The 13,104-nt window shown below is 53.0% G+C and overlaps 1 protein-coding gene across 5 annotated transcripts in view; it reads right to left on the reverse strand.

The window, feature by feature from the left end:
- Window positions 1–649: 649 nt before the first annotated feature.
- The window catches only part of MTMR14 (myotubularin related protein 14), a 43,224-nt gene continuing 30,769 nt past the window's right edge, over window positions 650–13,104 (reverse strand). For 3 of the 5 annotated variants that reach the window (XM_082847474.1, XM_082847473.1, XM_082847472.1), the window contains exons 15-19: window positions 13,035–13,093; window positions 12,743–12,881; window positions 11,865–12,044; window positions 4,131–4,286; window positions 650–1,232 (exon numbers count right to left, since the gene is read on the reverse strand). In XM_082847474.1, the coding sequence (XP_082703600.1) occupies window positions 1,052–1,232; window positions 4,131–4,286; window positions 11,865–12,044; window positions 12,743–12,881; window positions 13,035–13,093 (715 nt within the window). In that variant the 3' untranslated portion in view covers window positions 650–1,051. The remainder of the gene's footprint in view (window positions 1,233–4,130; window positions 4,287–11,864; window positions 12,045–12,742; window positions 12,882–13,034; window positions 13,094–13,104) is intronic. The other 2 variants (XM_082847476.1, XM_082847475.1) reach the window with 1 other exon arrangement.

The raw sequence follows: 13,104 nt of genomic DNA on the forward strand, positions 1-13,104 counted from the left end.
TTTCCTTCTTGGCATTCACACTGATGACCTCTTTTGTGTTTAGAGTCAGAGGTCAGTAAATGGTGGCTGTTACAGCACTGTGCAAAACCTTTTGTCCATGTCCTTGAACCCGCATGACTTCATGGTGTTAAGAGATGCAGACACACTCTGTGAGGATGCAACCCACTCCAGGTCACACGGTAGGTTGTCAGCCAGGTCCATCCTCCCCACATCACCTACTACCTCCAAAGCCCTGGAAGCCAATCCCTCACCGAAGGAACGCAGGGGCTGCAGGTCACCTGTACCAGTCTGCTAAACTTGTTAAAAATGAAGATTCTCCCCACACCCTTCCCAGCTAAATGAAACTCAACAACTTCAAGTCTGAATTTCAGGCAGCCCTGGAAATCTGCATGGATAAACAGGCTCCCTAGGGGGGACTAGGGCCCACTCAGGCCTGAGGACCACTGCTCCCACCTTAACAGCCTGTGACTACATGTCCCCGTCTCACTGGAGACTCTCATGGCTCAGGAGTTAAGGGGAACACCCAAGTCTCCAGTTCCCTTCCTGCTTCATCTGTACCCCTCCCCCCAGCAAAAAGAAGGACAAGGAGAACCTTCTAAATAACTCCACAAAGACAGGAGCCAAATGATAATGCGATAGAGTAGCTGTTCAAAAAGGCTTTGATTTCATTTTGTGATCTGTGTCAAAACTGCCTCATTCTCAGCGCGGGTGACCCCTCCTCCCCAGGAGACGAGAATGGAAAGTGGGGGTCTTTTGTGAAGTCTCGGCCTCCACAAGGCCCCAGGGAAACCCCACATAGTTCTGAGAGTTGACAGGAATCCTGGCAAAGACTAAGGTGGGTGGGAGGCAAGTAGGGTGGCGGACACCAGTCAGGAAGCTGGGGTGGGGGAGAACCCCGTCCTTGGCCCTGCTCAGCCTTGGGGCTGCCATGTGCATGATGGAGAAGGGGAGATTTCCCCCCACCTTGAAGCACCCCTTGGCTGGGCATGGCTTTGATTCCGCTTAGGGCTCAGGTGAGAGAGGAGCAGGAAGCTGTCATGAGCTGGCTGCTTCATAAGGTGCTGCTGCTGGTGCCCCGGAGTCCAACACCACGGACAAACTGCTCCAGCAGGCCGATGGCACCGGAGGGACTGGGGGCTGCTGCCCGAAGCCCCACTGTGCTGCTGTAGGCAGCCAAGAAGGCTGAGCGCACCTCCTGTAGCCGAGTCTCCCGTTCACTCAGGGCTGTAAGCCTGTGCGGAGGGAGGGAGGGAAAGAGAGAGAATTAACGCACTACCCTGGGGCAGGATCCAACATTCTCATCCTGACGCCACACTGCCTATCCTGCATTCCTCAGTAGAAGGCCAGCATCAGCCCCGTGGCCATACTACCCTTGTGGTTCAGGCCCCAAATGTTTGGCCCTGTTCCTCTCTTAAACTCTCTCTCAACTCTCAGGCTGCTGTTCCTACCTGGAGAGGCCAGAGCCCTCACCTTCAGTCACTGCAGTCCCCAGGTAAACAGCTAGGAAGGTGCTGGCTTTTCCAGCAGGTCTTCTTTTCTCATTCTATCTGCTTTTCCTTCCCTGGCCTCTACAGGCACTTATCACAAGTCAAGAAGGGGAACAACAAGTGTGAATTCCACATAAGGCTGTTTGATGACTTGAAGAGTCTTTAATAGAAAAGGCCTGAGATACCAGCCACGCCCAACCTCTGGACTCAACCTCTGAAGTCTAGGGGTAGGAGGGACACAGAATTAGAGGAAAGATCACAGACCCACATGAGATGAGCCCTCACATTCCCATCTACCTAAGCACAAAGACCAGCCCTGACCACTAACTCACTCCAAAATTTCCCCTAAGAGACCAATCACTGGGTAACCCCTCCTGTAAATTTGTTAGAAGCAGCAGCAATATCCCCAGTTCCCAAGCCCAAATGACTTGCACCTAGGGCCTGGGGTAGCACATGGAGATATGAGGATAAGTGAGTGTCCAGGGGTAAGTATGGGGAGAACAGACCCAGGGAAAACAGATTGGTGGGAGTGGGGTGTGTGTGTGTGTGAGAGAGTGAGAGAGAGTGAGAGAGTGCGAGAGAGTGAGAGAGAGAAGCAGCAGCAGCAGCAGAAGCAGGTTGTAGGGCGAAGGAAAGTCAAATAGCTCTAGCAGCAGCACTGAGAAAATGGGGCTGATACTGGATTCCTGCAATACCATGAACAACTCCGAAGTCTCTCTTGGCATGTGGGGGAGATACGTGGCCCCGGATTTTCTTTACTTCCTAATTAGGTTTTACATAGGCTGGAGACCACGTGTGCTTCTTTAGCTTTTCCTGAGAGCATATAACCAGGAGAAATACAGATAGTAGTTCATATTCACAGGGAATATCTAAAGGTCCGTATGTATGCATTCTCATTGCCCCCTATTTTTAGGAGGCAGAAAGGGGAGAGATCACAACTTATCTAGAAACAAGATAACTGGAGCCCAGAGAGAGTATGTGATCCGCTTGAGGACATACGGCAGGCAGAGACTGGAGCTACCATAGTGCCATTCCCTCTCAACAGATGAGCTAGCAGGCTAGAGAAGTCAAGGCTGATATCCCAAGACAGAGCTGGTAAACATATTGGTTTTTTTTTTTTTTTTTGGCCATGCAGCATGTGGGATCTTAGTTCCCCAACCAGGGATCGAACCCGTACCCCCCTGAAGTGGAAGTGCAGAGTCTTAACCACTGGACCGCCAGGGAAGTCCCCAGAGCTAGTAAACATAACAGCTAGGATTTGGATTAAATTTCTCTGACATCAAAGCCAAAGCAGTGAACCCACATACTATGTGACCTCACCATGAATCAACCCTGACCCTAGGCCCATCCTGCAATGTTGGAGGCCATGGGATCACGGAGAACCTAGCCCTCCTCTGGGAACCACCCCTAACCTGAGGGTTGGCTGGGAGCACAGAGAGCTACTCAAGGCATAAATTGTAGGATCTGGGGCTAGAGCTGCCCGCTTCAGTGGCTAATACCAGGTAAGTGAGGGGTGCTATTAAGCAGGGGCAGAGATGTCTGCTTCCTCCAGAGGTAGCTCTTAGGCTCTCTGGCTGAAGTAGGAAGAGCCTACAGAAAGGTGCAGACATCTATTTCTTTAATCCTCAAAAATCTAAGAGATCTTGTTTCTGGCTTAAGGGCCTGGCTATAGAGAAGGCTGTACCAGGCCCCAGTGGCCTCTAAAGTCCTTGGGCTACTCCCTAGCTGCGGGGCCAGGGCCTGTGAGCACCATCTAGGAATCCCAAGGTCTGGCCCCTGCTTGTCCTCAGCAGGAATCCTTCTCAACTCCCAAGGGCAACTTGCCTCCAACCTGTCAGCCCTGGAGGGTATGAACTGGATTCTGGTGGTGGTGATGAACACCCAGCACCCGGTGGGGAGGTGAAGGCCCTTAGGCAGCCACAGACCAGAAGCAGATCCTGCTCCCCAGGCCACCGGAGGCTCTCCCCGCCTGCCATCCGTGAAACAGCAGCGCAGGCAGGGGGCAGGCGGCAGCCAGAGAGGCAGCTGCTCTGCTAGAACTGGAAGTCCAGCATTGGAGCTTTGGAGGGAGAGGATTTTACAGGCTTGGGCTTTGGATGGGCATCCCTGTCCAATTTTCTTTCCTGACCAGAGACAAAAGCAGATGACAAAAGGGGGGAGGGGACAGCAAGGAACCCTCGGTTCTGCTTGGGAGCACAGCCCTCGGGCTAACCCGTTTTGGCTCTGGTCTCTACCATACACCTACTTTCACTACTCCACTGTTCTGCTTTCAAAGGGTTCTCATGTCAGGCAAAGCCTTGGACAGAAATAGAATCTTTTATAGCTAGAGTCCAGCCAGCTTTCCCTAAGGGTGTGTGCCCCAAGAGACCCATGGATGGGTTTTAGAGGCCGGGGAGAGTGAACACACTCCAACGCACTTCCTGAGCAGTCCATCAGGCCCCCTTCATACCTCAGGGTCCAGGAGCAGTGAGGTATACTTAACTGAGACACTCGGGAGGGGCAGGGAGCCCAGGCCAGCTCCCTGGGGCCTGCTGCTGCCTCATTCCTAGCCAGCACTCAGTGGCTCACCAGCTTTTGATACGGGCGGGCGGGGTGGGTTGGGGTGGGGGCGGGGCATCCTGTCTTCTCAAGCAAGACACTTACAGACAATTGTTAGGGAGCTCATCCGGGAAGCTGAAAGGGAGAGAGGAGTCTGTGTGCAGGACAGCCCGTTCCTGAATACTGCCACAGCCTGTTACCATCTGCCAGCTGCCAAAGTCTGTGGAGAGAGAGGATCCGGGCAGGGGATGGTCCACTGATCTGGGGCAGAGAGGAGAGAGAGGGGAGATGATGTAGTCAGTCATATGCCTGACAGGGGAGGCCCTGGAGGAGTGGGGCGGGGAGGCTACGGTGGCCCTGGGACTGGGCCACAAGGGTCTGTTGGTAGAGCAGCTGTAAAGTTAACCATTTTCTCCAAAAGTACGAAAACAGCTGGACAGGTTATGACCAAGAAAGAAGAGTAAAAACCACAAGGCAGGGACTTCCCTGGTGGCACAGTGGTTAAGAATCTGCCTGCCAATGCAGGGGACACGGGTTCGAGCCCTGGTCTGGGAGGATCCCACATGCCACGGAGCAGCTGGGCCCATGCACCGCAGCTGCTGAGCCTGAGCTCTGGAGCCCACGAGCCACAGCTGCTGGGCCTGCGTGCCTGGGGCCTGTGCTCTGCAGCGAGAGAGGCCACTGCAATAAGAAGCCCGAGCACCGCAATGAAGAGTAGCCCCCGCTCGCCGCAACTAGAGAAAGTCCACGCACAGCAACAAAGACCCAACGCAGCCAAAAGTAAATAAATAAAATAAAATAAATTTATTTAAAAAAAAAAAAGACCATAAGGCAGGCTCAGCTGTGAGGACAATGCATCATGCAAAGACTTACAGGAGCAAAAGAACAAGAGCAAAGCATGGTGACAAAGGTGAGCCAGCAACCAAAGCCTGGGATCAGGGCATGCCTGCTCTGGCTGACAAAGCAAGTCAAATCTCAACAGCACCAAAAGGAGGGGAGCAAGGCTGAATGCCCCAGGAACCAGGGAGGCAGGATCACCCCACACTCCCTGGCATGCAGATTGGCAGGGTGGCAATGCAGAACCCAGACCACTGAGGTCCTATGGTAGAGATGGGAGAACAAGCCTCTTGGGGACGGTGCGGGCGGTGACCTAGATGGAAGAGGAAGGTGACGGGAGCCCTGAGCCCTGCCCTCTTCCTCTGCAGCGCCTTCTAGGAGCCAAAGTTCGTATTCACAAGCATCAACCCAGCAAACTCACTGGCTATGCCCAGGAGGAAGGAATGAAATCAGGCAGCCAACTTGACAACTTCATCAGGCCTTTTTCAAGCAGAAGTTTGGGGGGTGCGGGGAGAGGAAAGCTGTATTGGGAATCTACCACCACCTCCCCACTCACAGCCCAGCCTTCTCTGCTGTCTCTGGACAGTAGCCCAGCTGGTGGGGGAGGAAGGGAGGAGATAGGGAAACATCAAACAAGGCCCTTCCATCAGCTACCCCAGGTCCTAATCCCCAGAGGTGCATCATCTTTGATGCTTGACCCTTTGTTCTTTAATTCAAGAATAGCAGAAGGTGCTCCTGTAGGGACCCAGAAACAGAGCAGAAGCATGAATAGTGGTACAGGGGGTGGGATACTGAAAAATTAATTGACCTTGGCCCACCCAGTTAGCTGGAGTCAAGGGCTCCTAGACTGAGCTGACAGTCCCCATGGGTCCCCAGGCCAGCCTTATCCTCAAGTAGTTGCCAAGCTGAGTGCAGCTCTGGCCAGCAATGCATCTCTGCTGATCATAAATCATCTCCTTTTTTTTTTTTTTTTCCTGCGGTACGCGGGCCTCTCACTGCTGTGGCCTCTCCCGTTGTGGAGCACAGGCTCCAGACGCGCAGGCTCAGAGGCCATGGCTCACGGGCCCAGCTGCTCCGCGGCATGTGGGATCCTCCCGGACCGGGGCACGAACCCGTGTTCCCTGCATCAGCAGGTGGACTCCCAACCACTGCGCCACCAGGGAAGCCCTCATCTCCTTCTTAGAGGAAGGAAAATGGCAGCCCAGACAGGTAAGGACACTCACCCAAGGTTCCACGGCTACAGAGTGCAAGAATAGATTTTTAAAGCCAAGATTGATTACAGATTTGCTGTACAACAGAACCACCTTGAGACCAGGGAAAACAGCTAGCTTTCTACGTTAAAGCCGCCATGAATCGGACCCACCCTGCAACATAGAGACTTGCCATATTCATTGCTCCTGCTCTACTCTGGAAGGTGTATGACAGCAGCACTGGGGATGAGGACAGGTCATGGTCTGCTACCTGGTGGAAGCCCTAGTGACTGACAAAGCAGGGCTTCCTTCTTCCTACGTGGAGAAACTTGGTAGGGTTCAGGCCAGACACTGTATCTCTGGTGATCCTTAACTGTCTATAAATCAGAGACCGCTGCCTACGTGCAAGAGCAAGCTACACGCCACCGTGTGGTGCCTGCCCTGTGCTTCCCCTGGGTCACGCTGGAGTCTTCAGTCAATGCAACCCTTCTTGAGGGCAGCCTGGCTCCACAAATCTCACCTCCTGCTCAAACTTTAAGGTAAGGCAGAGTTTCTTTTCCAGTTTTCGGGAAAATAATTGCTAAACAGCAGAGTATTGAGGGAATGAAAGTAATGTGAAGTACAGGAGGCTGGGTAGGACGAGGGACTTATGGGGCAGGGAACATGGGCGTTTCTTATGCTCCTAACCCCACTCCCCAGGGCTATCAGAGATTCACACTTCCAATGGGAAAATGACAGATGGAATATGGTTACAGAGAGGTTCCCAGCACGGGCTCTTGGTCTTCTAGGCTAGTCCCTTGCCTGTACTTCCCGTGTGCAGCAGGTAGCACCCCCAGGCAAGAGCCATGCTTGAAGCAGCCCGGGGACAGCTGTAGTATGGAGTAGGCAGCACAGACAGCAACAGGGCACATGATCCCAGGGGCCACAAAGGAATCTCAGCAAGCAGCCAACCATCTTTTGCATCTTTTTCAAGAGTGAGCACACAGGCTCCAAATGAATCCTCGTATTTGAGGCTTTTGTCAAGGAAAGGGTTGCAAAGCAACCGTTGCGTTCCTGGGTTTGAGAGCAAGGGGCTGTGCTAAGCAAAGAGGTCCTCGTAAGTACACATCTGGAGTAGTTGGCTAGAGGGGGCACCTAAAGATGACAGGGAACAGTCACGAGAAGGAAGCACCTGCACCTGCCGAGTGAAAGAAGGAAGGAAAACTTTCAAGTTAGCCTCAGTACACAGGTAACGCAACCAGCCTTAATAAAACCCCATGCTCTTCTGCCCTATACCCTTACTCGAGTGCAAACACAGCATTTACCTCCACCGACCTACCTACAGGACTGGAGGGCACATGGGGCCAAGCTGCCCTCAAACTGGACAACTGTGGAGCTGACAGTGCTTCCAAGGTCATCCATCCACATCCCCAGGGCCCAGACCTCTGCCCAGGAGGTTGGCTTCTTGGCAACATTTCACTCCCTTAGATGGGTATGGCCTAAGCCCCTGTTCACAGCACCAACAGAGCTAAATGGCCCCACCCTGCCCCACACCTGCCAGACCCCTGCTGTGGGCCAGCTCAGGCAAGTGTGTTTTAGCTGGTCCTTTTGGAAGGGGGTACAGGAGTACCCATACAAGTAGAGCTGGCCCAAGCCACACAGCTGAGGCGAGGAGAAAGAGGTCTGGCCTGAGGTACCTGATCTGGCCTTTTACCTAGCTGCCCAGTGCCCTGACACAGCCCACAGTCCTTCAGAAATGAGACTGATAAGGACGGGTCTTAACCACAACTACAGTTTACTGAGCATTTCCAGTACTCATGGAAAGGATGAGTATTACTATGTGCCACGTATTTTGCTCCATTATCTCACTTAAACCCAAACTTATGGAGACCAGGACCATTACTGCCACTTTAAAGATGGGATAAAAAAGACTGAGCTCAGAAGGGAAGTGTTTTTTCCAAGTCACACAGCTAGAAGTGGCAAAGCTGGGATTGAAACCCAGTCTGACCAAAACCCATGCTAGCCGCATAGTACACTGATCTTCCTTCCTGATAAGAGATGGTGGAGGCCTCAGGGACTGACTCGGGGATGGACACTTCCAACTTCCAACTGGAATCAAGCACAGAGTTTCTGATCTATGGTTCGAAAAGAGGCCTTCACGTGGTCCCTGGATGTGAGAAAGGAAGCACATGGAGTAGCTGGCCCCATTAGGGAAGCTGGCTAGAAGACAAAGCTAGCATGTAGAAAGAGGAAAGGAGAAAGAACCATAGGGAAACGGAGTTGGAACCTTGAGGAAGCTGGGCCTGAAGGCTGCATTTTTCCAACGTAAACCAACGGTTTTCCTTTATTGTTAAACTCTTTTGAGATGGGTTTTCTGTTACTTGCATCTAAAAGCACCTGATCTGACAGCTCACAGAGAGGGCTTGAAGGTTCACAGCTAGGAAGGACCTGGGCAGTTAGTTGCCCATTTAAGCTTCTGATGAGAAAAAAGAAACCCAAAGCTATCAAGTGACATGTCTGAAGTCATGCAGGGAACAAACATTTGAGCCAAGACCCAGAATCCTAGCCTTTCAGAGAGCTTGAATGTCACCTAATTTGTACCTACCCCCCACCACTACCAAGCTCCAGGTGATGGTCCCACAGCCTCTGCCCAAGTGAACGCCTCCAGGAATGGGGCCTTAGGGAAGAATCCTTCGGTTCAACAAGGGCCTGACTCCTCGGAACAAGTGACTTCAAAAACGGCTAGGACAAGATTCATCAGACTTGAAGTCATCAGTTTCCCTCAGCCTGGACTTCAGGCATTGGGGTATGTGTGTGTCTGTGTGTCTGTTTGTGCGGGTGGGTGTTTGTGTGAACCAGGGACCTCTGCTTTCCTGCAGCAGCCCAAGGAGAAGTCTTTTGGGGCTCTAAGTTTTCTCTTATGGGTCTCAAGCTGGCAATGCCTTTAGGCTTCTCACCGCTCATCTCTGGTCTGAAGCTGTGGCCCCATGGGAGAACACATCAAACGTTAAGACAGGAAGCCTATGTGTCGCAGAAAGCAATCCAGTTTCTCTGCCTCATTAAACATAGCCGGGGACAGAGCTCATTGCTCATAACAAGCAGTTAGTAGGGGGTGAAGGATGGGGAAAGAGCAGCTATCTGGGCAGCAGAGCTGGCACCTATGTTGTCGCTTAGCTAACCAACCAGGCCGCTGGATGTCCCTCAGCCAAGTTCATGTGCTCTTCAGGCAGCTTGGCTTCCAGCTGGGCTCAGTGGTAGCACCATCCCTCCTCAGGCACAACAGTGCTATGCTAGCAACCCCCATCCCTAAAGATGTCTGACTCTGGAGCAGAGATCAAGACTACACACAGTGCGGGGCGCTTTACCGACCAGGGCTCGGAGAGGCATGTGAGCACTGGTCCTGCCTCTTCCCAGCCCCCAGCCCTACAGGTGACGAGAGATTTAACAATGGTCCAGAAACGCAACTCAATTAGAAGCTGCTGCAGTAGCAGCTAATGATGCAAAAGGGCCACCAGTCTTGCCAGTGAAGGGTACGGGGTTGGGACTGGATAAGAGTCAGCACCCCACAGAACTTTCTTCTGAATCTGACACATAGTTCTTAGCTTTGAACAAAGCTTCACCAATTCTTTTCACTGGGAAGTCCTACCTTAAAAGAGATATTCTTGTAGAACTTGGGAATGTGGAGCATAGGAAACCCAGAGAATTCACACTGTAAGGGGAATTTCGGCCGTCACACATAGCTTTACTAAAGGGTTTCTTTCCACACAGTTCCCTTTGCTGCACTAAAAAGCTGATTGGCTGTTGTTACCTAAGAGAAGCAGGAAAGCTAATGACAGAATCCCTCAGGCACTTTAAGATAAGAGAGACTAAATTAATTTTAATGTTAATGGAAATATGTAATTATAATTAGAATGCTCCAAATCTGAATAAACTAGTCTTTCAAATCCTGTGGCAAACAAGCAGCCAATCCAGAACCCTGTCACCTGGCCAGCCCAGCCTGGCTACAAGCAGGCACTCCCAGAATAAACCAGCAGAGCCATCAAACACCTCACAGCAGTCCACCTCACGCCCTTCCAAGGCGCCCCATTTTGGCTCAGTTATTCCAGCCTCCTTCACCAGGCCCCAGCTCACAGGGCCGTGAGGTCAGGAGGACACCCCCAATCCTCCTCAGCCTCCTGGACCATCCTGGACCAGCCATAAGCATCTGAGCCCCCAGTGCAGGCAGATAACCAGTGGCGAGACCGAGGGAAGTGACCACGAGATCGAACCAGGATCTTTTGTCAGGAAGAAGGGAATATGATGAAAAGCTATGGTGTATGATGGGGTGCTGCCTCAGTGGGGGGGAGCCCCCAACAGCTGGACAGTTAAGACCAGGGAGGACCCAGGGGACAGGAGGAATCTTCTGGTTTCCTTCCCAGTTGTCCAGCGATGTTGCACAGGCAGAAAAGGAGGCAGGGACGATGAGCAAGAGCTCCGGCCCAGAAGAGGAAGGGTCACACAGTGCCGCAGCAGGCCCCCAGGGGCCCTGAGGAAAGCTGCAGAGACACGTGGGGTGGCACAGAGGATGCAGATGAGCACGGCACGTGGCCTTGTGTGCTCGGCACCCTCTCCGCTCAGCTGCCTCCACCAAACCCGTGGGGACAGAGAGGTTGTGGCCTTTATTTAAGACTCAGCTACAGCGCTGACGGACATGGCAGTGCTCCGAGTTGAAGGGCTCACCTTCAGAGGTGAGCACACGGGACCCCTCTGGACAGTGCAGCTCCACTCACCTAGAGCTCATCCGCTCAGCCTATGTGGGGAGGGTGCTCGTCCCCACCTTCCTCCATTGCTTGCTTTTGCCCAGAAAGGAAAAACCAGAGGACGGTGATGGGAGGAGAGTTCCCAAAGTTTCAGGGTTTTCTTTGTAATAAGCTTGTGACCTTTGGGTTCAGTTTCCTCCTTGGTAACATGCCTGCCACAAGGAAAGACCTGAAATTCTGGAGCAGTATCCAACAGAGCTGGGCTTGAATCTAGAGTGGACTTCAACGCTCACGATCTTTCTGCTAAATGTCTTTTCTCCCTGGAATTTATTAAGGACCTCTTAAGTCGCACACTTCTTTGTTCTGTTCAGAAGGGCCAGACATTCTCAAGGCCTTAGAAAACAAAGTAATTCACAGGCCTCCTTCGCTGGCTGTATGACATGGAAGGAGTGTTATGGGGTCAGCTAGGAAATGCCTCCCCCAAATGCCAGGCCATCCCTCAGCCCTAAGCCCCTGGCCAGTGCTCAGCTTTAACCTCACCAAGGAAACATCAGTTCTGCAGCACACTCTAGCCACACCTGTCCATCCTGGCTGAGCTGCTCCCTTTCCAGACATGCAGGCCAGCGAGGGTTGCCCCAGCCACACACATCTAGCCTAGCTCCCTACCGTCTGTCCTCTTCAGTGCCCCACCCATTCAGACGAGAAACGGGAGGGCCAGAAGCACCTCGGAGGATCTAGTGCCATCTCTTTAATCAGAATGTGAGGTCCACAGGGGGGCTGAGACCTGGCAAAGGCAAGAGGGAGGGGCAGCCCCAACTCCCTGCCCATGACATCACAACTACTACACCTTCTGGATACCGATCCGCCAGGGCTCTGGGAAGGGGGAGCCTCAAACCCCTCTGCGAACCAGCTCCTGCTCTGTATCCAAACATTAACCCATCCTCCAAACAGTGCGTGAGCCGGAAAGCTTGTTGATCCCCTCTGGCCTCCTGGGTACACTGCCTGCCAGGCCGCATGCCCTGGAACCCCACTCTCTAGCCTTACTAACAGGGAAGGGCTAGCCACCCCACCATTAGGACTTTGGAGGTCCTCACCTGGGCTTGGGGACCTCCAGGGGACTGCTACCCAGCCTGAAAAAGTTGTCAGAATGGTTCGAGGACGAGGAGCTGGAGGACTTGGCTTCCACCAGTGCCTGGTGGGAAGGCAGGCGGTCCTCTGAGGGCTGCGGCCGGTTCCAGAGCACACTCTGTGGAGAGGATGAGTGGCTCTTCCTCCTGCAGTGGAAAGATAGGGCTGCTGGCTAAGGGGCCACCTCAGGCAAACCCTCTGCCCACCTGTACTAAATCTCAGGGCCCACTTTTTACTTGCACTGGAAAAATGCCACATGGGAGTGGGCATACTTCAGCACTCCCTTGGGCTCAGCCACGGGCAGCGAGAGCTGCGTCTTCACAGAGGGAATGTTACGTCTGAACAAAACTGGCCTGCTGGCCTCAGTGCACATGCTGGAAAACAGATTCTTAACTAACACTTTAGTAACTGACCTTCCCTGCTAATGTTATAAAAAATATTGAGCCCTTTGTCCACGGGGAAGGTCATCTGATTCTCAAAGGAGCTGACCCCTCAACAAGCTCCCAATTCCCAATCATTATTTTGTACTCACCCCTTTTTTCTTTTTCTAAGCTGGCCCCCCACCTCCCAGGCAAATGATACAAGAGAGCACCCCCAGGAAGTCCCTTTAACACCAGCGCCCCCCTCACCCGACCCTGTCTTCCCAGCCCTGCAGCTTCCTCCTTCATCCCGCAGTGCCCCCCCCACCAACCAGATGGCTGGCCTCTGAGGCCCAGTAGAGACAGCAGGGCATGGAGCTCAGCTCTCAGGCCTACTGTCGGGGGCCCCTTTGTTCCTGGGGCTCCCTGGAGCTGGAGCCCTGGCTCACAGCTGTTAGCAAGCTTAGTTCCAGCCTGGCCCTCACCAAGCTGCCTGAGTCTGTGCTCCTGCAGGGACCAGCTCCACGGTCTCATAGGTGAAGCTCCCGGCGGCTCCTGGGGAGCTCTCCATGACCAGAGAGAAGTCACTGCCAAGGCTGGTGGTGCTGCCACGATCCTTCCGTCCTGAAAGAAGCCAGTGCCATCAATCAGCACAACATCTTCTCCTGCTAGGGGTCCCCCACCTCTTCCACACAGAAGTTTCTAGAACAAGCAGACCCTATGTGGTCTATAGTCAGAAAGATATACAGAGGAAGTCTGCTGGGGCCCATGACTCACTCAGCATGCAGATATCTTCCACAGTGAAGCCTGCATCCCGGGCTGGCAAACTCTTCCTCCTATAAACAGA

Source organism: Leucopleurus acutus, assembly GCF_964270905.1.
Source record: "Leucopleurus acutus genome assembly, chromosome: 10".
In the NCBI taxonomy this organism is placed as follows: Eukaryota; Metazoa; Chordata; class Mammalia; order Artiodactyla; family Delphinidae; genus Leucopleurus; species Leucopleurus acutus.